This window comes from Corvus cornix, chromosome 26 (assembly GCF_000738735.6).
Source record: "Corvus cornix cornix isolate S_Up_H32 chromosome 26, ASM73873v5, whole genome shotgun sequence".
NCBI classification, from domain to species: domain Eukaryota; kingdom Metazoa; phylum Chordata; class Aves; order Passeriformes; family Corvidae; genus Corvus; species Corvus cornix.
Window position 1 is genome coordinate 759,831 of NC_046354.1, and position 23,697 is coordinate 783,527.

The 23,697-nt window shown below is 55.2% G+C and overlaps 3 protein-coding genes across 9 annotated transcripts in view; 1 reads left to right on the top strand and 2 right to left on the bottom strand.

The window, feature by feature from the left end:
* The first annotated feature begins 45 nt into the window (after positions 1–45).
* Positions 46–23,697, top strand: part of LAMB3 (laminin subunit beta 3) — a 41,306-nt gene continuing 17,654 nt past the window's right edge. The window contains exons 1-5 of one of the 7 annotated variants that reach the window (XM_039565259.1): positions 17,924–18,060; positions 18,281–18,403; positions 18,815–18,954; positions 19,510–19,574; positions 20,045–20,199. In XM_039565259.1, the coding sequence (XP_039421193.1) occupies positions 19,526–19,574; positions 20,045–20,199 (204 nt within the window). In that variant the 5' untranslated portion in view covers positions 17,924–18,060; positions 18,281–18,403; positions 18,815–18,954; positions 19,510–19,525. The other 6 variants (XM_039565262.1, XM_039565258.1, XM_039565264.1 and 3 more) reach the window with 6 other exon arrangements.
* On the bottom strand, positions 166–4,167 carry LOC104692500 (corticosteroid 11-beta-dehydrogenase isozyme 1-like). Its single transcript, XM_039565265.1, is given in 8 exon segments — positions 166–391; positions 394–593; positions 909–1,052; positions 1,626–1,811; positions 2,416–2,527; positions 3,072–3,202; positions 3,804–3,895; positions 3,995–4,167. Coding segments are annotated over 8 exon segments (1,227 nt in total). The 5' UTR covers positions 4,138–4,167; the 3' UTR covers positions 166–172.
* G0S2 (G0/G1 switch 2) lies at positions 9,888–10,911 on the bottom strand. Its single transcript, XM_010404307.2, has 2 exons — positions 10,801–10,911; positions 9,888–10,483 (listed from the first exon to the last, which is right to left on the bottom strand). The coding sequence occupies exon 2, from the start codon at positions 10,447–10,449 to the stop codon at positions 10,144–10,146; it is 306 nt and encodes a 101-aa protein (XP_010402609.1). The 5' UTR covers positions 10,450–10,483; positions 10,801–10,911; the 3' UTR covers positions 9,888–10,143.

Consider the following 23,697-nt stretch of genomic DNA (forward strand, 5'->3'; position numbering starts at 1 on the left):
GGAGAAGAGAAATTAGGAAGAAATCCTTCCCTGTGGGGGTGGGGAGGCCCTGGTACAGGGTGCCCAGAGAAGCTGTGGCTCTCTCTGGATCCCTGGAAGTGTCCAGTGGAGCTGTGCCCATGAACAGCTGAGGAAGGCGATAAACCCCCCCAGCACACGCAAAGCTGTCCGGTTAGTACACTTTATTAATAATTAGTTTTCCGCGGCCGGGCGGGGCGAGCAGGGCACGGAGCCGCCGCTGCGGGCCCCGCTTTGTCCCTGCGGGTGCCGCCCGCGCATCGCGAACCGGAGGTGGCGATGCCGGGACAGGGAGAGGGGGTGCCCGGCGACCTCCCCCCTCCCCCCGGTGGCCGCGGCTCAGTGCGGAGGGCGGGGGGCGCCGGGGGCCGCGGGCAGGCGGTAGCGGCTCCGCACCAGGTAATCGAGGAGCTCGGCGGCGCAGTCCCGCAGCAGCAGCGGCAGCCGCGTGGAGCTGTAGCGGTAGTAGAGCTCCCTCCGGCGCAGCGCCGCGCCCTTGAGGATCTCCAGCGCGCACTCGTCCCGCGGCGCCGGCCGCTCCCGCAGCACCTCCGCGGCAGCGCGCACTGCGCGCTCTGGGGGCCGCATCAGCGCCGCGCATCCCCGGGGGGCGAGGGGAGAGAGGGGACCCCCGGGGGCGCACCGGGGGATGAGGGGAGAGCGGGCCCCCGAGGGGGTGTTGGGCTGTGCCAGCCTGTAGGCAGCGCCCGGTTTTAATGCGGCTTGGGGAAATAAGTGACTTTCGAGGCTGTTTTTTGGTGGCAGAGAGGTGCGATCCCCCAGAGGCACTGCGGCTGAGGCCCCGGCAGAGGGGTGGGGAGGGGCAGGAGGAGGAGCTGGGATGGGGATGCTCAGCCCCTGAGCAGGGGTAGGAATAGCACTGCTCTTACCGGTATCGATGAAGCCGAGGATGCAGAGCGTGATGGAAACATTAATGCTCTGAATGGCGAATTCCTGCCTCAGGGAGCTGAAAAATCCATCCAGGGCAAACTTAGTCGCAGAGTAGGGGACGGTAAAGGGAAACCCGACTTTACCTGGGCACAGAGCGAAGTTCTGTGTTAGCACAGGAGGCTGTTGTCCCTGAGCCTCTCTTTTGCCCTTCATCAGAGAAAGTATTTTACCCAAAGGGAGTTTACAGTCAGTCAAGTGTCATCCTGGCACCTGAACAGCAGCATTACAAATATTCTTGTTGGCTTCCAGCTCTCAAGGCCAAAGCCATGGCTCACATCTCTGCTCAGGTCACAGGCAGTCCACAGGAACCACAAAACCCTCAGTGGGGAGAGATGGAGCAAAGCTGAAACTCCTGTCCCTGGACACTGAGCTGCTCACCAGAACACTGGCCAACATAGCAGCTGTGAGGTTTTATTGCAGCGCTGGTCAAAAAGCAAAATGGGGTAATTGGATTGATCAGAAAACAAATTCCATCAAGAGAATCCCAAACCGATCTGGGTAAGGGTGTTGGGGCTGGTTTTGGTGGGGTTTCTGAGCGTTAGGCAGTTATGGCTCCTTTAGGATGCCTGGTGTCTCTGTGTGCTCCCTCTGACAATCAGCCCAGGTGCCTTTTGAGAGAGTCCCATGTCACCAGCCAGGTGACACTCCCCACTCACCTGCCATGGATGAAACCACCACAATGCTGCCCTCGCTCTCCTTCAGCATGGGCAGGGCTGACGTGGTCATGGCCACGTAGCTGAGGAAGTTGATTTCCAGGAGCTTTCGTACGTGCTCAACGTCCCCGTCAAAAAAGCCAAAGTAGGATGCACCGACGTGGTTAAGGATCAGCATGTCAAGGCCTCCTGCAAGCAGAAAAATGGGCATTAGTGCTGGGGGGAAGAGGGCTGCAACCAGCAAAACAACATTTTCTGGGAGCAGAATTAGTGTAATCCAAGGAAATCAGGTTTTTGGGTCAGCGCTGCGGCCTGTTATCTCCGGAGCGGGGATGCAGCCTGGATGGTGGATACCAGTAAATATTTTGTTGTGATATTTTTTTTTTAGTTCAAAACACAAATACCATGGCCCAAGGGAGATCACCCCTGAATTGTCTGTGGGCCGGGGAGGGAGAGGGAGTGCTCCACACGGAGCTGAACTGGTGCATTTCTGCAGCTGTGACCCCTGGCTGCAATGGCCAGGGCTGCCGGGTCCTTCAGGCCCTGGCACTGAGCTGATGAAATCCAGGGCTGGGAGACTGCAAGAGGATGTCAGGAGGCCACAGAGCTGAAATTGAGAGCGCAGTTCAGTTTGAGAGGCAGCAATGCAGGCAGAGGAGCAGGGCTGCGAAGGGCAGGATTAGGGGAGAATTTTTCCCGTCTCGCCCCATCTCTCCCGATTTTTTCTGCATGTGGCAAAAAGCAGGGCCGGGGGGGAGATGCCAGCACTGTGAGGAGCAGGTTGCAGACGTACCCAGCGAGGTCTGTGCCTCCCTCACCACGTGCTGGGCGAAGGCTGTGTCCTCCATGGTGCCGCTGACGAACCGCGCCGAGGCTGCTCCCAGCTCCAGGCACCGCTGCACCACCTGCATGACAGCGCGGGTCAGCAGCGCCTCTGCCTGCCCTGGGAGCCCGCCGTGCTCTCTAGAGTGGGTGTCTGAGCTCCCTGTGATGTGTCCACACCTTAAACCAGCGGTTTGGAGTTTTGGGAGTGTGTTTGGAGCCTTGTGAGCTTCAAAGGGAGTCTGGAAAATGATTCCTTGGGTGAGCGCGTTACCCGAGGCAGTCTGGCTCCTCTGTGCAGGCTGAGCTGCAGTTGCACGTGTGCAGGGGAGCAGGAGCCTGCCTAGCGCTGCAGTGGAATGAGGGTGTGTGGGATGTGTGTGCATCAGTTCAGACACTGTAACGTGGAGTGCAGCATGCTGTGTCTGCAGGAGGGGATTGCTGTGTGTGCAGGAGCTCCCAGAGCACAGGGGGGCTGTCACCGTGCCCGGCTGGGACCTGTGACTGTCACCATGCCTAGCTGGGGTCTGTGCCGTGGATGTTCCTGTGGCTGGGATGGGAGGTCACCTCCGTGTGTCTGTGTGAGCCCTGCCATGCCCACGTGAGAGTGCCCCGGTTGCCATTTACGTTCTGCAGCTTGGCCTCTGTGCGTGCCGTGATGAGGATGTGGGATCCCATCCGTGCCAGGTGGTAGGCGATCTGCTCCCCGATCCCGGTGCTGGCTCCCGTCACGATCACCCGCTTCCCTCGCAGCATCTCTGTGGACCGAGGCACAGCCATTTAAGTTATCCAAATGCTATTAGAAAAAAACGTAAAACTAAAAAAAAAAACCCCAAGTGCCGTTCAGAATCAGCAGTTAATTGGGAGGTAAACGAGCCCGCGAGCGCAAAGCATCCGGCTCCCATCTCATGGAAAAAGCTGCGGAGCCGCTGCAGCTCCCTGTGGAATGCAGTGACACAGGGACAGCCCTTGACTCTTCCAGCAGCTTTTTCCACAAGCCGGGGCACAATTTATCAACGCCCCAACTATTCTGTAATAAAAACAATCCACTGAGTGCATGCTCCAAACTTTAACACGCGCCACGTTTATTAACTCCTTTCCTACACCCAGGAAAATGGAGCGCTCGGTGCCCTGTCCCTCTCACCCCCTGCCTCACCTGCTGCTCCCTCAGGAGGTTTTTCTGCATAGTCCTTGCTCAGTTTGGTTTCAGATCTTTGTTAAAGCAACTTCCCAGTATCTGCCACCACACAGAGGCTCGGATGTGGCTTGGTCCGAGCTCTGTCCGGTTTCTATGCAAAACACCCAAATGTGGCTTTTCGTAGTTTTTTCCTTAAAGACAGATTCACTTTGGATACTTACCCGGTTTGAAAGTGTCCCTCGCAGAATAGAACCAGAAGGCCAAAACCAATCCCAGAAAGGGAATGAGAATCTTTTGCAACCGACCCATCCCACTGTGGAGCCAGGAAATAAAGCATGAGAGAGAAGGAAGGAACAAAAAACCCTCTGCAGAGCTGCTCCTGAGGGAAGCAGCAACGTGACCCTTTAAAAACCTGTTAGCAGAGGAGCTGCAGCTTCCAAAGCCCTGGAAAATCACGGGTGGGTGGATGGATAAGCCAAGCAAAAGCCTCTGGTTTGCTCCCCGCTGCTCGGCCTGGCCAGCAGGGCTGTTTGGGTTCTGCCTGGCTCTTTTCATATTTCCTGTCCTACGTTAGAATGCAGAATTTTGCACAACACCCTGGAAGAGGTGTGTCTTTGCTGAGCAGCATCAAGTTTCACTTGGAGAACATCAGAGGGAGCCCAGTGCAGGTGGTTAAACATTGTCCTTTATTCCTGCAGGCCCTGGACATGGCTGTGACCCGGCTCCGGCACTGGGGACACCCAGAGCCAGTCCCGTGCTCCCCAGGGCGTGGCTGCTCTGTGCCCCAAAGCAGCTCCTGCCACTGGGATGCTGGCAGCAGGGATTCAGCAGCACATTGCACCCCAAACAGCCCCAGAAATGCTCTGCTGAGGCAGGGCTGAGTTTTTCATCTCATTTTTATTCATCTGTGAGCAGATGAGGGAGCAGGGGCCGAGCTGAACCCATCTGTGGGGTGCAGCCACCTTGGCCCCAAGGGGCAGTCTGGGCACAGGGAGGTTTGCAGGGAAACTCTGGATGTGTTTTCTGCAGAGAAATCAGTGGCCTCGCTGCTGTGGTTTCTGCTGGGGGTTTTGCAAGAGCTTTGTTCTGACTTTTAAATGAGTATAACCTTGAGGAAACCCCACAGAACACCCTGTAGCTCCCTGAGCCTCAGCAGCAAATTCAATGCTGTGGATCTTGTGCCATAGGGATAAACCATGTCCCAGCTTTGGACAGGGCTTTGTGGGGCTGGGATCTCCATCCCACAGTACCAGTGATGGGGATACGCTGTGGGAGCTCCTGGAACTGCCCTGCCAGAGCCTTGGCCTCCTCTGGTGGGACAAAAGCTGTGTTTGTGGGACAGGAGCCTCATCTGCAGGGCAGCAGCTGCTCCGGGGTCTGATTTCTGGGGGCACAGCACTCTGCCCAACAGACTCAGAACCAGACAGAATCGTTTAATGTTCTTTTCCCTTGTACTGCATCTTTAAAATGCAGGTGCTTTAGTTCAGTGGTGTGCCTGCTAGGGCAGTGTTGCTCTCTGGCCTTGCTGCTGCTTTATGGATGATTTTTTCTTTTTCTTGCCTTTCTGCTCCAGTCTCGACTTTCCCTCTGATAAGAAGCACTCAGCCAGATAACACCAGTGCAGTCACTCTGCTTTTCCTGCCTCCCTTTGCTTTGAACTTGGGTTGTGATCATGGGGCAACCATTTCATTCCTTGGCTATGGAAAAGAGAAGAAAATGAAGTAATTAGCCAGATGTCAGATGTCTGCTGTGGCAGGGAGAGAGGCTCTTTTCAAGATATTTTAGTTTATTACTGGCATTAGTAAAGCAATAACCACCACCCTTTGTGCACCATCTGCAAGTGTGACGGGAAGGGATTGTGCTCTCTGCTCCCTGGTGGCACCAGGGGATGTGGGGATGGAGGCATCGGGGGGTCCCAGAGCCAACGCTGTGCCTGCCTTGCTGGTGGCAACGAGAATTGTGGGGTTGGGTTGGGGTTTTGCCAAGTAGCTGATAATAAAGGACCGAGAGATGGAATATTTTGGGCAAAACTGACCCCAGTTTTCCTGTAAAAGCAGTTTCAGTGCTGTTTGGTGTGCGGGAGGGGGCGTGGGGGGTGCGGGGCCAGGGCTGGGGTAGGAGCTGCCGGCTCTGGCCCCGCTGCGCTGCCCGCAGGGTTTGCTCCCATCCCTGCCAGGGTGCTGCTGCTCCTCACTCCCACTCGCGGCTTTTTCTGGCCTTGTTTTCCTCTGTGCAACTTAAGAACTTGTTTTTAACTTTTTCCTGGGGGCGGGGAGTGAGAGTGGCGGGGGGGGGCGGCAGGAAAGGGCTGACAGGGAAGGGCTTTGTGATCCCAGCTGGTCCAACCTCGGCAGCGGCAGAGCCCAGAGCTGTGCCCGGCCCTGGGCCGGTGCGAGGGAGCCCTGCTGCTCCTGCAGCACCTCACTGGGGTGATCCTGGATGGATTCCCCTGCTGCAGGTCCCTCCTGGGTCCCGTCTGTGGGAGCTGTGCTTTCCAAGGGGATGCTCCTGCGCTGCTGCCCGCTCTGCTCGGGGCTTTCTCCGCTCCGGAGCTCGCGGGGAGGAACCGAGTCCGGGAAGGAAACTTGTTCTGACAACAAACTGGGAGAGGGGAGCTTGGAGAGCCCCTGAAGGAGGGAGCACGTTCCAGGGCACGGCTGAGGCTCGGGCAGGTTTGTGCAGGCAGCTCAAAGACTCAAAAACACTTCGCAGGAATTTGGATACCGTTGTTTTCTTTTCCTTTTTTTGAGAGATATTTGGCTTTTTTCAAACCTTTATTAAATGTTGGTCAAATGCACAGGATTTCCCTTTTTCTTTTTTTCTTTCCCCTCTTGCTTTCCTTTATCTCATAGACATTAAAATATTATTTTTCCTACCCAGCTGTCCCAGTGCCCTTTCCCATGAACACAGCTCTAATTCCGTTCTTTACGGACAGGGCCATCATGATATAAAGGGCTGTCCTCAGCTCTGCTTTTCTGCTTGCACATCCTGCAGAACCCCATCGCTGTCACGGTTACACCACTGGAAAAATGCACTCCCAGTCCCATGGGAGATGAGAGGATTGTAGGATGGGTTTGGTTTGGTTTGACATCATATTTCTATGTGCTGCTGGTTCAGAGAAAATACTGTAATGTTTAAGTCATTTCCAAACCCTAAATTTGCATTTTTTTCCCTGTGTGACCAATTGGGAATTGCTGCCTTGCTATTTCATTGTTGGAACTGTGGCTGCTCTGAGCCTTGGCCGCTGTCCATGTTCCCAGTGCCCTTGGAGCTGCGTGGCTGAGGCTGATATGGTTATCTGCACCCCTAAATTTAGCCTGGCAGCTCCTGGAATATCCAGTGTCCACACTGCAAATAGCAAGTGAGGACTCTCTGAAGACATTCAGCTCCTGCCTTTGAAGTGTTGAGCTGTGAGGGGAGGGCTGCTGCTCTGAGTGGCCTTCAGCTCCATGGCATGAGGGGCGGGATGACAGCTTCAGGCTGAAACCAGATCTTTGAAGAGATGGGCACAGACAAAGACTGGCCAGATTTTGTGCCAGCTGCACTTTTTCTGAGGATTTAACGTACCGGGAAAGTGTCCCGTTTACAGGTTGGAATAAACCCGATTCAGACAAGTCTGAGAACAACAGAAATCAACCTCATGCAAACCCAGCAACGTAACTCAGCCCTGGGGCAACGTGTGGCCCTCCCCAGGAGTTTGTCCCTCAGGACTTGGGTTTAACTCAGCCTGAAATGCTCTCTGCCTCTCCCCAGCAGCTCGCCCGAGGTGTCCTCCCTGGTCCTGTCTGTGTGCCTTATCCCATCTGGTCTCTCTCTGCTCTATCCCAGTGTTTATAGTTAAACTTTGTCTCTGCAATTCACCCGGGGGCTGTGGGAATGGCCCTGTGTGCTCCGGGGATGCTGTTTGCTGTGTCTGCGGCGTTGCTTTGCCCGGGCTGTGCTGCGGGTTGGTGCTGGGGTGCAGCTGTGGTGGGGCTGGGGAACAGGCTGGGCTGGAGGCTGCGCTGGGGTTTAGAGATGAGGAAGTTTTGCTGAAGCCTTTTACTCTGCTGTGTCAGGCCAGTTGGTCACTGGTCACCGCTGGAGTGGTGTCAAAGGGCTTACCAGGCCTCGTGCACACCGAATTTATTGTGTGGTTTAAATAAGACTTTATGCGGTCATTGTGGTGAAGTCAGTGATTAATACTCCTCTAATTCCCCCTGCTGAAGAGAGCCAGCCCTGTCTCAAGTCCCTGCAATCCCCTGGCGAAGTGGCAGCACGCAGGGCTGATGCTGTGCTGTGTGTCTGGTTCCCACCCAGAGCCTGCAGCACGTCGGGAGGCAGGGCAGGAGCTTGTCCTGTGCAGGGGGGTGGCCGGAGCAGGGCTGGGCTTTAGCTGTCTAATCCCGTTAGTGTCTTAGGAGCAGCTATTCTGACTGTTCACAACCCTCTTTGCTTTAAGCTCATCACCCCGGCACTGGAGCACTGGGAAGAGGAGGTGCAGGCAGCAGGGCAGGCAAAGCTGGGGTCCACGCCCAGCAGCGGGGGGAACCAGCCTGGGCGGGCTCACCTGGAGCCCCCCGGTCACCTGGGCACTCAGGAGCTCCCTCTCCTCCCTTTTCAAGCCCCTCTTTCCCACGGGGCAGGATGAGACCCCTGGAACTTGCAGAGGAGCTCTGATCTTGGGGACTGAGGGGTGATGAGCAGCTCCCAGCTGCCCCGGGCAGGGCTGTGGCTCTCACCTCGGTTTCATCTGTGGGAGTGCTGGGCTCTGCCTGGCGGTGATGCAGGACAAACCCGACCTGGGGACGCTTCCATCCCTGATACAGCCACAGGCGCCCCGCTCCCTGCTTTGTCTGTGCACCAAGCATGCCCCAGGGAATTCCAGCTCAGCCTTCCCTGTCCCTGAGGCCCTGCTGGAAATGTAAAACCTCTTTAAAAGCTGGAATTGATAGGGAGGGAGGAGGACAGTGGGCACTCCTCAGCTGATGGCTCCCTTCAGGCCTGAACTCTCGTGTTTTCCCATGGAACTTCCATTGGTACCAGTGAGGGGTTGGATTGTTCAGCCTTGCCAGAGTCCAAAGGGGTGGTTACAGAGTAAATGAAGTATTTCTCAAAGGCCATTTAAATTAAAATATACTTTTAGTTGAGGAAAAGGTACTTTAAATTTGATTGAAAGCTTGAGCAGGGTTTTTGTGCAGATACTGGGTAGGATTCTTTCTCCACCCTCTTTGTTTTGGTAACAGAAATAATTGTCAACAAAATGAATTGTGGGTATTATGAAAATGAAGTTGTGAATTTTATCTGTATTCTGACGTCTTCAGGTTCTGATCTTACCTTGTGCAGCTCTGGGAGTGCGTTGGGCACTGGGGTCTGGCAGGGGTTTTTCATTTCCCATGGTCCAGTGTTTGGCTCAATTGTTTTGCTTTTAGCTGGAGAGTGGCACATGGCTGGTGCATCTCCCAGTTTCTTTGCAAGGTGTGTATCCTGCTACTCCCCCTGCCCTGCTGGTGTGTCTTTGAGCAGATAAAGAGGATTTTCTGCCCTGGTCAGGACTGGCAGGGCCTGTTTCCCTGCCCTCCCCTCCCAAGTGTGGTCAGGATCACTCAGCTGTGGTTGCCTGGAGAATTTATTTGACTGACATGACACAGTCCCACATGCAACAGATTCTTGCTCAGCCCCAGAACAATTTTTAAATAGGTGAAAGTCCTCTAATGATTCTGGCAGCGCTCTGAGTAGAGCCTGAAGCTTGGAACAGTTTCCACACCCTCCAGCCTGACTGTGCCATCTCTGGGTTTTTCCATCTGTGACACCCTGTGACGCTGGAAGCCAATATTACTCTGCACAATTAGGTGTCTGTGATGGCTTTGAGAAAGATCCCAGGAAAGGTAGAAGGTTTTTGGTTTGAAGGTTTTTAGCTGTGCAGCAGCTGGAGCCTGTTGGAGGATTGCTGGGGCAAGAACTGGGTTTTTATTTATTTTAAACCAGTTCTGTGCACACGTGGCCAAGGCAGAGACACAAATCTGTGCCACTGAACCCAGATAACCCCTGAAGTACAACTCCAGCTCGGGGCATGTGGCACCCATTGCACAAATGCCACCTCCTCCCCAGCTGGCCCCTTCTGGGAAGGAGCGGCTGCCAGAGGAGAGGGACAGACAGAACAGACCCCAGAGCAGCCTCACTGGGCGTTACGGGGAGGGGGCAGCCCCCTCCTCCACTGTCCCCTGGACTGTGCCCCTCAAAAGGAGCCAGAGGCGTGAGCAAAACCTCTTTGCAAATCAACACGAGAAGGCTTTGAAAATAAATGCAGCGAGAGAGAGCACTGGTACCATATAAAATATTTATTGATCTTGCAAAATGGTGTAAAATGCGTCCGTAAGAAAAATAAGAAACCATGCTGTGCGTCGTGCACAGGTTCATACCAACAAAAGGTATTTTTTCCCACTGCTGCACAGCAGCAAATATAACCCTTCACTTCTGGCGAGTCTCACACGTGCAGTCTCCCTCAGCCGAGCCTTCTCTTCGTGCTGGAACCACCTGGGCGGGCGGGGCCGCGGAGTCTCTGCTGAGCGCTGAGCCGGCCTAGGACGCGTGGTGCCGGGTCACCAGGGCCCTGTGCAGCGCCGGCGGCTCCTTGCCCTTGTCCAGCACCAAACCCTCCCGCGCCGGCGGGACCCGCTGCTCCCGGGGCGCCGCCGGCTTGGCCTTCTCCTCCTCCTCTATCCTGCCCTCGGAGCTGAAGGGGCTGCACACGGTCTCCACCAGCCCGATGACCACCCCAAAGAACGCCAGCACGCTGCCCAGCATGTACAGCTTGATCATCTTCCTGTTGGGCTTCTGGCTGAGCATTTCTTTGGCGAAGGGGATCAGCTCGTGCATGGTTTCCATTTTAGCTTTGCAGCAGCAGGTTTAGATGTCAGTTCTGGAAGAGAAGAGAGAGGGACGTGAGTTAAATCCAGCTGCTGTGGTGGCAGAAGTCTCCGGGCTGCCCGAGCTCCCCGCAGACCCTCGGCTGTGCTTTAAATGGGGATCGGCGATTTTTGCTGAAGGTTTGCTTCAGGAAAACGCATCCACCCTGTCCCCGCGGTGCCCGGTACAGAGCAGACCCTCCCCAGCCCAGCCGGGCTGCGGTGAGAGGGGGACACAGCTGGTCCCACGCGTTTTGCACAGCGTCCCCCGGCCCATCGCGTCCCACCCCACTGCATCCCCACGGCCTCCCCATCCCCTCGCCCCCCTCACCGGCGGTGTTGCTGCGGGGCCGTGCCGTGCCGTGCCGTGCTGTGAGCGCTGCGGGGCCGGGCTGTGCTGTCGCTGTCGCGGCCGCTCCTCTGCAGCTGCTGCCCGGAGCCGCCGCCGCCGCCTTTTATCGCTGCCGGGCCGGGCGGGGCGGGGGCCGGGCCGGGCGCGGGGCCCGGAGCTCGGGCCAGCCTGGCCCCCCCGCCTCTTGGCAGCTCCTGCCCCTAATCCGGCCAGATGGAAAAAAAACCCTCACTTTTTTTTTTTTTTTTTTAGACCCTTCCCCCTCCCCTTTTAAAATTTTTTTCTTCTTTTTTATCTCTTCCTTCCATTTCTCCTTCCGTTCCTCGTTCCACTTCTCCTTTTTCTCTTCAAAAACTTGTGGGTTTACCCCTCCAAAAAACACCCCAAAATTGTCTCGAAGTCTAATTGTCGAACCAGAGATCTGATGCCTGACCTGCTGTGCAGCTCTGTACCTGCTTCTGCAATAAATATTTAATATGTTAATAGAAGCTTTACTGAGTGCCTGGGAGGGAGGGAGAGGATCTGTGTCCATAGCTCCCAAAACAGGGCAATGTTTGGATCCAGGGCTTGGGGCTGTGTGTGGCCAGTTCGGCAAAATGTCCCTGCCTTGGTGCCCATTGTCGCGGTGAAGTGGGTGAGAAAATGCCCCAGGGAAGCACAGGTCGGGTGTCACCCAGGCCAAGGTGTGACGGTGTTGGGGAAAGGTTTCTACAGGTGGCTCATGGCGAAGGGAGCCGTTCGCAGGTGATGCTGCAGTGTGTGACAGCCCTGATTTCCCGGGAGTGAGAGAACAGTTGGAAATTCCAAAGCTGGAGGAAGTTACATCAACTTGTTAAGACCCGATCTTCACTTTCCCCGCACTTGATGCTGAGTGTCTGTCACCCCCTTTGTGTCACTCCTGTGTCACCTGCAGGATGGTGCTGTTTCCATCCTGGGTAAAGCAGGAGGCCGCTCTGCTTGCCTGGATTGCAGGAAGGAGTGTTGCACCAGTGACCCTCGGCATTACTGATGATGCCAGAATGATTGCATCATCACCACCACCATCATCTGCTCCCGCTGCAGGGTCCATCAGAGCACTGACACTGCTGTGGCTGCAAGAATCCTGGATATTCCACACCCATCTCAGCAGCTGCTGAGCTCAGAGAGCCGCTAAAGCCACAAGAAGTTGCTGGGATGTACAGCTTTTTCTAGCAGATGATGGACTCTGGGACAGATTTCTTGTCTGATCCATATGGCTGCTGATGGGAATTGCTCTGCCAGGGCAGTGTATAGAAATTAAAATACAAGTCGATGCAATAGCAACAATTTTAGAGAGAGACTGGTGCATGTGGAAAGAGTAAAGCTCAGAGGGAGCCTTCAAAGGAGGCTGTAAAGGAGGTTGAATCCCTTGGTGAGGCACAGCCCAAGAGTCAGGCAGCCCCCAAAGCATCTGGAGAAGAAGGGGGCTTGTCCTCAAACCAGGGAGGGATGAAGGGAGGTTCCCTGACTTCCTGCTCCCGGCACATGGAAGACAGGGCCTGAGGCACAGGGAACGTGGATGTGATGCTCCTGAGCTGGGTTTTGTCTCAGCCCATGCAGGGGAAACCTCCAGTGACGGAAATAACTTGTGACGGGAGTGGCTGGTGCTGTGTTTGCCCTTCCTGCCCCTGCGATCCTCCAGGTGAGGAGTGTCCTCCCTTCCTCCCCCGGTGTTGATGCCCCACACAGGTTCCCTGCCCTCGAGAGTACGGGTACTGCCGACCCGCCCCAAAAAGGGACGCGCTCCTTGAATTTGTGGGTTTTTTCCCCTTCCTCTCTGAGCTGTGCCGCGGGGTTGCGGGGCAGTGAGTCAGCCCCGCTCCTCACATCCCGCACGTCCCGGGGAGGCTGAGGCTCCCCCTGCCCCCGCAGCAGCAGAGCGCTCCAAGGAAAGCTTCTAGTGAAAACTTGGAGTTTTGTTGCAAGTTTTGAGTCTGCTTAGGAAATTGTATTGCAAGACTGGCTGTAAAAGTTGCTAAAGACTTGTCTATCCCTCCTCAGCGTCTGGCGTCTTTTACTTTAAATAAAAGGTCCTTATCTTCTCTGCCAACTTGGCAGCCGAGGTTGCAGCTGATTCCTGCGTTCGGGCTGTGTTTTTTCTCTTCTGCAACACTCAGAAAAATGAGCACTGGAGAAAAGATAGCTGGAGGAGCCAGCAGCCAGACAGGGGAAGTTCAAGGTCACCGCCAGTTCTTTGGGGGTCATTGTGCTGACCCTTCCCAGCACGAAGGGAGAGGCAGGGGCTGCCCCGGTCCTGCTCAACCCCAGCAGTGTCTGAGCTGCACCTGGTCCCTGACACAAAGGTCACTGTGAAGTGTTGGAATTGTGACATTTCACCTAATAAAGTGATTTTTGGTTGGTTTTGGGTTTTTCAGGCAGGGTTTTTGTTGCCTGCTGAACCTTATATTTGCAAGTCTTTCCTGAGGGCTGGGAAGGGTATTTTTGTTCATTAAATACTGATGGAGATGTCCATGCATTCCCAAAGAGCTGGAGCTTTTGGGATAATAGAGAGCTCAGGATAATTTTGAGCATTAAGCAATCATCTGATAATCATCTCTGGCAAACACTTCTCATAGCAGCACTCAGACTGTGTTGATCTAACTTAACAATATCCAATTCAATTTTGGTTTAGATTTCAGTAACAAAGTGTGCAAGCTTGTTGTGTGCTTCATTTAAATTGAATTAAGTGTGGATAAAACGATTAATGATTAACAGTAAATTAGACTAATTTTAGCTGTTCTATATCTTATTTAGGAGAGCCTGCATGTGGATGTTGTCAGGTTTAATAGCAACTTTAATTAAACCAGGCTTTGTGACTGGGGGAACTGCACAAGTTTAACGTCATCAGGGGGAAGAGCTCTGTCTGAACTTCTAAAGCAAAGTCAGCAGCCGAGGCTTAACCTAAATCTGGCAGGGAGGGGAAGCTGGGATGTTCGACAGCTCAGGGGGGATGATGCTGCACAGCCGCCCGGAGCTGCCAGCTCGCGGAAATCTGCTTAGAATTGCTCTGGAGGAGGGCGCAGGTGATGCTGAGCTGCCGCCTCTGCTGCATCGGGGTGTCTCTCCCAAATTTCGGTCTCCTCCTGGCTGGCTCTGCACGGGGACAGCCTTGGCGGCTCTCTGGGAGCGCTGCCCTGGCCGTGGGTGGACATGCGGGAGCGAGGGGCGCTCCCAGCCCCGGGGAGGGAGGCTCGGCTCCGGTTTCAGCCGTGCCGGGGCCGGCACCGCTCCACGCTGGCACCGCGGCCCTGGCAGGGGCGGCAGGCGCTGGGCACGCCGAGGGAGCGTGCTGGAGGCTCGGGGAGGAGGAGAACTGCCCTGAAAGGGGCTGGGAGGGAAATGGAGCTGCCCCTCCTGCCAGAACACCTCCATAGGAAGCTCCAAGAAATTCCCAGGACAGCTGATCTGCTCGGGCACAGGCTCCTGTAGGTGCTGTCACCCTGAAACACTCGAGGGCATAAGGACAGGAAAAGGAAAGGAAAGCCTAAAGCCCAGCAAGCCATGTTAAAGATCTGTCCTATTGAAAGTGAATAAAGTAAAATAAAACCTGCAAAAATGCAGGTTTGGCTCCGTGGGCCTGGCTGTGCCTGCTTGGGCTGGGCCCAGAGGAGCCTCCCCCAGGCTGTGATGGGCACAGAGCGAAGACAGCTCTGGCCACGGGGCCGGGCCGAGGTGACCTGGTCACTGCGGCGTCTGAGGAGCGATTGCTGCCCTGGACAGGTCACAGAGGCACAGCCACCGGGACTTTGCTGCTGGGTACCCAATATTGCCCTGTTTTGTGCAGTTTTGCACCCGGGTTCCAGCCAGCCTGGCCACGTTCTCGTCTCACCCCAAGTTCCGAATCCAAATTTTATTTTTCTTTGCTTCATCTTGTTTACATTGGAAAGACATTCAAACAGAATGAGCTCAATGCTTTTCTGTAAGAGCTCTGAGTCTGGGGGCCCCCCCTGACCTGGTCACGAGTCCAGTCCCACCCTGAGTGGCACCTTGGCCTCGATGGCCACTGGAAGCCCCTTCCCACCAGCCTGGGCTGTGGTTCTGGGCTTTGCAGGGTCATGGAAGGGATCTTGAGACAAAACACTTGCCTCTTGGTGCCGTGTCCTCGAGTGTGGCACAGCCTCCCCTCAGGGGGCTTGGCAGGAGCACGAGAGCTGGACAGAGGTGTTGCCTCATCTCCCACAAGGCCATGAGTGCACAAGGGACGGGCACTGCTGGACTTTGTCTGGGATGAGTGTGAGCTCCACGGGCTGTGCTCACCCCACAGCCCAGCCAGGGAGGGAGCAAAGGTGGGCCCAGACTCTGAGTTTTAGCTGGGCAGCTCGAACCCCTGCACAGCCAGGCCCCTGCTCCAGTTGCAGCACTCAGGGGAGGCACAGCTGGCAGCCAGGAGCAGCAAAGAGCGTGTCCTTTGTGTCAGTCACACACAAGGAGAATCTGTGCCTTAAAGGGGGGGTCTTAAAATACCCCATAAAAACTTCTGCCCTGGATGTTGCAGGGGGAGGCAGGGTTGCTGTGGGGGGCGGTTGCTGGCTGGCACCAGGGGTGCAGAACCCCTCCATTCCACCACCTGGAAAAGCCAAAACCCTCCAGAGGGGAGCTGGATGCTTTCCTAATGGAATATTTTCCCGTTTAGAAAACAGGGACGTGACAAAAATAACGCTGTTCCCCTGCAAGGATAATTTTATCAAGGTCCCGGTGGGAAGCGGGCGCAGTCCCAGCCTGTGCCCTGCCAGCTCTGCACCGTGTCCCTGTGTGCCTGGGGAGCCTGTGCAGCCCGGCCCCTCCTGCTCCACGGGGGATACTGGGGGACTCTGTGCCGACCCGTCGTGGCTCAGGGCACAGGGAACTCCATGGGGTGGGGGAAGGAGCTGGGGGGGAAAAAGGAAAACCCAATTTAAGGGCAAATCCTGAGCCTTTGCTTTGCTGTACAGCTGCTGCGTGGCTCCTGAAGGGATTTGGGACAACTGCTCTGCTCCATCGCTGGGCTGGGGCTGGAGCAGGCGCTGAGCTCTGTGCTGGGCAGAACTGTCCCCTCCATGGCAGCTCGGGCCATGTCCCAGCTGTGCCTGCAGCTGGCACCGGGCAGGGGCTGCAGGGCTGCAGAGGGAGGCTGGGGTCACAGGGCTGCTGCCCTTTGGAGCCAGCTCCCAGAGTTACTGAAATTTAGACCTAAAGTGGGTCAGTGGTATTTCGGTTCAAAGTTTTATTTGCTTTCAGAGCAGGTTTTCAGAACATGAATTGGAATTTTGTCAGGAATTCCTGAAATGCTTTTAAAGGAGATCTTGTTAATTAGCAGAGCCAGTGCTGTAAATCATCTCTGATGGAATAAGGAGGTGGTTTGCAGGTCAGGTTTGAATTAAAATGGGAAATGAAAAGATTAGCTGGAGGAAAACCTGCTTTATTACTAGTATCAGTAATCTTGCAACTGAGCTGTCAAGAAGTTACAACATGAGACATAATTTCTTACCCCTGACAAAACCTTCCCAAGTTTTCCTCTTCCCAAGCAGCTTCAGGGTTCCAGTTCCATGTCCCGTGACTCTTGCAGGATTTTCCCACGAGGGTTGCAGGCACCTGACAGGACTCACACAGGCTGTGCCTGCCCAGTGATGGGAGGTTTCATCCCAGCTCTGGGAAGTCGGGAGCTGGAGGGGCTGGGAGTCCGGAGTCTGTCCTCCTCTTGCCAAGATCCTGCTCAGCATAAGCAAATTATCCCTCTGCCTTTTTTTTTCCATTGTAAAGCAGCTGCTTGTGCAGCAAATGTGCTTTCAAGAATTGTGCTTCAGACATTTGTTAATCCTTCAATGAAAAATGTCACAGCAGCATTAAGTATTGTTCAGTTTTTGTATGCTTGAAATATAAAACCATCCTCAAGCAGCATCCTTTTCCTTAACAGAGGTTTTGCATTTCAAGAAGAAGAGAGAAGTTAAAAACTAACTGAACACGAACATTCCCGCCTGGCCAGCGGGTGTCACAGCAGCTGAATCCAAAGCTGCTGAACTCAGACAGTGTCCTTGGAAAGCTCCCAAGGGAGTAAAGTACTCGTGTGCCTGTGATCTGAACAGAAAGCAATGTCAGCCTGGAGGAAGTAAAACAAAGCCACTCATGCAGGAGTCACATCCTTTCCCCCTTTGGCTGCAACGCCGGAGTGTGTTCAGGCCCGAGTTCACCCAGGTCTGGGTTCTGAGGAGGCAGCAGCTCCGTGGCAGCGGTGGGGAACAGGAGCTCCTCGAGAGCTGCTGCTGCTCTGGTCCTGGAGAAGATGCTTTCTGCAGAGTAATGTCCCCTACAGCCTCCTCAGGACAGGGGATGTCCCATGACTCAGAGCACGATTTCCTGCAGGAGTTAATAATATTTGTTTTCCAGGGAATGTCTCGCCCAGCCCTCTGAGGGCTGTGGGCACAGCCTGGCACAGGTTAGCACAGGCTGAGCTGGAGAGGAACTCGAGCCCTGTGAGCATCCCCCTGGTCTGTTCCACCCGTCCCAGATTGCTCCATTGCTTACGTTTCATTTGCTGTGGTGCATTTTTACCATTGCCTCCATCTGCAACATATTCCCTCGCTGCTACCCACGACAACACCGGACAGCCTGGAGCTGTTCCAGCCTCAGCCTCCTGACTCCCATCAGGGCCCAGGGCTTGCAGGGATCCCCTATCATCCAGCTGCCCCTGAGCACCCACCCGTTCACAGCTGGCTTTTTCCTTTCCCGTTTTTATTGGTGTGCAGTTGATGTTCTGTAAATGAGCCTTTTCCTCGGTTTTGTTCTTGTTTGAACTTGTGGAGCCTGGAATTGCAGGTGATGTTTGTTTTACCTTTCTCTGGCAAGCCTGGGGTCGGTGGGAGCACTTTACACACACGAGGTTACACCGAGGGGTTTCACTGTCCGGGGTTCACTCATCCGCAGCGTGCAGAGGCCGCGTCGGCAGCTCGGGGCACGTCTCATCCCTGCCTCTCTCTAAAGCATTCCAGGGTTCCTTCTCGCTTCCCCTTTGCTGCCAGCCGGGCCGGGGCGGAGGCTGGGGAGGAGGAATGCGGCGTTACCGCATTGCTGAGCAGGAGCCGGGCAGGCACGCCCAGGTGTGGCACAGCTCAGCCGGAGGAAGCTCAGCCCAGCTTTCACACACTGTAGCCTGAGGGACAGTATTTTTTTTCCAGCTCTGTGTGTACCCTTGCTCCGAGCTGCTGGTCCTTGACGTGCCTGTGTCACTCAGCGTGGGGATGGGAGGTGGGTGACACCAACAGCAAAGCAACCGGAGGAGAGACCTGCAGTCATCTGATGGGTCCGGAGCCCCTCACCAGTGCGGGAGAGGCGGTGGCTTTGGGGTTATTTCAGTGAAGTAAATGGAAAAGGCTCAATGCAAGGGCTCCTCATCAGCCGGGCATGCGGCTGGTACCCAAACACGGACCACGTCTCTTAGAAAATGTGACTCTCTGACTTTTCACAGCTGCTGGGTTCACAGGAGTGCGTTTCGCAGAGCTCATCCTGGGCAATTTCGTGTCTCGAGGAATTCCAGCACTGCAGGCAGGAGGGGGATCTGCCTTTCTCCCTGCTTGGGCTGCAGTCTGATGTGAGAACACACACGGTGTGATTGCAGCTCACGTGGGCATCCCGAATCGGGCTTTGAATGACCGAGCGGAGGTGCTGATAGTGGCACTGCCCTGCCAGCCGCTGCCAAACTCAGCGCGTAAACCCTGCCTGGGAGGGTGGGCGAGCACTGGGGCGCAGCGGCCGATGCTGAGCCCAGCAGCAGCTCCGAGGGGCCGGGCCCAGGCTCCACTGCAGCCCCGGGTGGGTTAGGTGAACCCCAGCTGGGCTTTCCCCCGCTGGCTGCCCACGGAGCAGCTGCCGCTGCCCTCACCCTGCCCGGGTGATTCGTGTGTGCGCTGCGCCCGTCTGGAGCTGCGGTGAGTTATGCGGTAACAGGGTGTGGATGTCTGGGGATCCCTGAATCACTGCTTTATCATCACTGCACCCACAGGCACCTTCTCTCCAGGTGAGGCAGCTGCGCGTTAAAAGCCTGCGAGGAGCACCCGGCGCTCAGAGGGCTCTGGCGGCTGCCGGGAGGGACACGGGGACACCGCAGGGACCGTGGCCGTGCTCCCGCAGGGAAGAGGGCAGGTGAGGTTTCTGGCTGCTGGGGGAGTGTGCTGGCAGCATTTCCTCCCCTGGGCTGCCTATGAAAGGAACCCCTGGGGTTCCTTTCCCTGGAGGAGCCATTCACAGGAGGTTTTTATGGGTTTCTCCTTTTCCTGGAATGAGACTTTGGGCCATCACGCGACGAGTTTGGATCGGGAATTGACTCTGGAAACGCAGGGCGAGGGTGGGGCTGGAGCACAGAGAGCGCAGTGTGCCTGGGAAGGGGTGGCGGGGGCTGTACGGGGGTGTGTGTGCACACTCCATCCCTTCCAGCCCCGCATTCCCGGCTGGCACCAGAACCGCTCCCGCCACGCTGCGATCGCGGCGCTGGGGCAGGGGCTCCTTGCGTCATAGGCAAATTCCGTTTGAGCAGCTGATTTTCCTCTTCATTAGTCTTGATTTCCCCCCTGTGTTATTCTGTGTAGATCAATTAAAAGTGTCTCTCTGTAAAGCGAGAAGGAAGGTAGCGGACCTGGGTTGAGCTTTTGAACTGACATTTTCTGCTCCTTTTCACTCACGCTGCAAACTCTTCCCTAGGTGTGTCCGTGGCCGAATGGAGCCTCGCTGCCAACTGTGGCCATGGGCAGTGTTTGTCCTTCTGGGTAAGGCTCACATGCAGTGCTCCCGAAAGAACAGGGTCTGGCTGACTAAAGAGCAGCGCTGCTGATGGGAGCTTTGCATGGGCAGCAGCAGAGAGCCTGGGTTTGTGATAGTGCTGGGGGCTGGCAGGAGGCTGCTGCTCTCTGCCCTGAGCTGCAGGGCTGGCTCTGGGAACAGGGGACACCACCAGGGCTGGTCAGTTCGAAGGGGAGGGCACTAAGCATCCCTGCAGCCCAAAGCCTGGGGCCAGGGCAAAGAAGGGTTTTGCAAGTAACTCTTAGCACAAAGCACCATTATTAAAAATAAAGGTGTCTTGGGGCGAAGCACCCTTCTCTTTGTTAGCACATGGGGTATGTTGTCCCAAGCATGGCCTCGTGGCTGGTTTGGTGCAGCAAACAGCTCCCTGTTCTGTGATGCTGGTTGGCGCCCGTGCCTGTCTGACATCAGCCCTGATCCCTTTTCCCTGTTGCAGCTGCCCCACGGCTCCTGGGAGCGCAGAGAGCCTGTTCCCAGGGAGCCTGCTACCCTCCCCCTGGGGACCTGCTGCTGGGACGAGCTGCTCACCTGAGAGCCTCCTCCACGTGCGGCCTCAGCAAGCCCGAGACGTACTGCACACCCCACGGAGAGGTACTGCTCACCCCTGCACCCCAAACCTTCCCTTCATCCATCCCATCCTCCTCACCCTTTGGCACGGATGTGTCCGGGCTTCATGGGGCTCTGAGTTGGGCTAGTGGGAGCTGTCCCTGCCCATGGCAGGGGGTAGAATGGGATGAGCTTTGAGGTCCTTTCCAACCCAAACCATTCCAGGATCCTGGGATTTGTCCCCCTCCCAGCCATGCTGGGTCATTGCACCACCTGCAGTGTCCCCTGGAGCCCTTCTCTGCCATCCTCATGGATGAGGAGCTGAGCATGAAGACAGTGACAGGGAACGGGCAGCAAAATTCTGGCATGAAGCACTGTGGGCAAATTATCCCAAACCCTCCTATCTCAGGACATTTTAGTTCTAAACTAAACTCGTGTTTTACTTGTGAGAAAGGGAAATGTTTCAGGTCTTTCACAAAGACTTGGAGAAGCTGCTAAAGTGAACAACTGTTTTCAATCACTGGTGCTGCGGGGGCAGGAGATCCTGCTGGGGGGATAATGCTGCGTCCAGCTGCAGATTCCCAGAGCTGCCATGGAATCAGGGGGAGAATTTAAGGATAAATCTGCCCGAGCACAGAGCTGAGAGCTGCAGGGGTGATGTGTGGTGTGAGCACTTCCTAAAGCCTTTCTGTGACTGCTGTTAACCCCGTAACTGACTGGGGAGGAGCCCCAAGGGTTCAGTGCAGGATAGGCAGAAAAGGTCTTGGAAGAGATGCTCTGGAGGAAAGGAAGTGGCAGCCCTCCAGTGGGGCAGTGTTTTCTGAAACCCAGCTCCAGTGAGTCAGCCTTCCCCTGGTTTGAATTCCCCTGCAAATTGGAGGCCAAGATGTGGCTGTGAGTGGATTTGTTGTGGAGCCAGTGGTGTTCTGGCTGGGCTGGAGAGATTTCCACTCATCCCTGAGCTCAGGGAGGGGGCAGCTCCCGGCCCAGCGGGGTGAGAGCATCAAATCCTCCTGGATGCTGGGCTGGCTGCAGCATCTCTCCTCCTTCAAGTTCTTTTCTGGGCTGGCAGTCACAGTCAGGCATTTCCTCCATTCCCTTTTTTTGGAGCTTTTTTGCTGCTCCCGGGATTTTTGCTCACCACACAAATAAACCCCTGCTGCTTCCCGTGGCTGCTGCGGCCCGTGGACGGGGGAAATGGAAGCAATTATTTCTGCTCTGACTTAATTAGTTGTTCCTTCCCAATTTCTGCTTATAGATGGGGAAAATTGCACATAAACATGCCTCTGAAATCTTCATTTAACATCAACTTTTGGCATTGACTTTTATTTGAAAAGGGGCCTTGGGGCCTTGTGCTTGGGAAGTGAGTGTGGACAAAACCTTGATTAAGCTGCTCATCCTAAAAGCAGCTGCAAGGGGCTGGCTACACCCCGTGCCTGACCTTGGGAGCTCCTTCTGAAGGGCATCATTGTGATCCTCGGCATCATTTGTAATCTTTGAAGTAGAGCCTGGACATCTCTGCTGGCTGTGCTACACCTGGAGCAGGAATGATCTGCTGGGTGCAGGATTAGGGAGTGCAGGTTCATGGATGTGCTGTGGAGGAAGGCAGGGAGCAAGGCTGCAGAGGTCTCTTCCAGGCTACAAGTCCCCAAACTATTTAGTTTTCATGTTCTTCATCCCTTTCAAGTACCAGGGTTAAAGGGGATATGGAACAATTAACATTATGTTGAGTTGGATTCTCCAGTTCTAGCTCTGGGAATGGGGTCTTTGCTTCCTTTCCTTTATTGAAATGAAAGATTCAGAGTTACTGATAGCAAATCCCCTGATTTCTGTTCTGCAGCTGTAATTACCGATGGAGGTCTGATTATACCAACTCTTAACTTGGGAGAAATTCCCACGGGTTCAGCATTTCCTAATTTTTCCCTCCCTTTCTCTACTTCTCTAATTTAAGCAAAACTGAACTCGATTTCCCTATTCCCATCCCATAAAAAGCAAGCTCATTTAATTTATACGCTCCTAGGAGTCCTTTTTTGATTACAAGCCTTGCTCTTGTTTAGTTGCCAAATAGGTACAAATCTGGAGGTGGTTTTGCAACCTCAGCAGAGGGCACAGGACGAGGGGTTGCTGTCACTGCTGCAGTGCCCGGGGCTGCCAGCGCTGCCCGTCTGCTCCCTGCTTGCCCCAGGGCCCTCTTTTGCAACTCTGGTGGTCACTCATCAACTTCAGCCTCTGCTCCATTGTCTGCCCCGCTCCAGATCCCTCTAACCTTTATACTTTGCCCTCCTGATTGCTCCATCCCTGGCTGGGGGCTCAGCCCGGTGAAATCCAAGAAGGACGCTCAGCACTGCCATTTATAGCACACAGGGCAGTGAACAGAGCAGCGGTGGGAGGTGGAACCAGGCAGGCCAATGGTCCGGCCTGGAAGTCACTCAGTGCTTGGGGAGCGCTGCTGGAGTCAGCCGGGGAGGGAAACTGAAAATAGAATAGGAAAATAAGCCAGGCTGGATTTGGAGTCACGGAGGTGCTGAGGAAAGGCTCAGTGTGAAAGACTGTGAGGGACTGAGGTGTGATTGAAGCCTCAGCTAACACTTCTCTTTCTTTAAATATAGATCTATAATATATGCAAATATATATGTTATATCTATGTAAATATAAACGAATGCATGGAGATGTGATGAGGAGCACGGAGCAGCTCCCACCGGTACCTCCAGCCCAGGGGAGGCACGGAGGGGCTCTCACAGACACCTTGAGCACCCCTGTGGGATCCTGTGCCAGAGGACAGGACGGGAGCAGAGCTGTGTCCCTGTGCTGGTGCTGCTGCCATTCCCTGCATCCTGCTGGAGCAGGTTGGGCTCTGTGACTGTGAGTTCTCACCCTCCAGCCCTTGTTTGCATAAGATTTTCTGCCTTCTCTCACCTGATCTTTGTGGGCACTTGGTGGACGTGAAGGGTGGGAAGTCACCTTTGTCAGCTCTTTGTCGTGGTGACACGGAGCCATCCACGGGGGATGGAGAGGACAGGTTCCAGAGGATCCCAGTCCCTGTGGGAGTCAGGGGAGGGGGATGTGAGCCCGCTGGAGCTCCTGGCACAGCACAGGGGGTCCCTGCTGCTGACGGATGGTGGCAGCTGCCTGGCAGGGCTGCTCTGCAGCATCTCTGAGCCTCAGCACCAACTCCTCTTTGGCTGCTTCCAAAAATACCGGCCAGTGTCTGCCAAGAGGGAAGCGCCAGACGGAGCTGGTGCTGTGCTGGTGCTGGCTGGTGCTTTCATCTGCCAGGCCACCTGCCTGAGTCACTCAGGGAGCTCGGAGCCCACCCCAGCACGCTGGAGCAGGGAAAGCTGTGCCTCCCAGCTCACTTTCGTTCCACATCCACGTCGAGCTCTGTACAGGCACAATGCATCCAAAAAATCATGATGGGACCAAAGCATGGCTTCTAGTGTTGGGCTTTTCTTCATCAGGTCGGGGTTTGCACTGAATAATGCGTGCTCCTGACTGGTTGAAGGTAATGCAGCAACCAGAGGCTGCTGCTCAGTGCTTATCTCA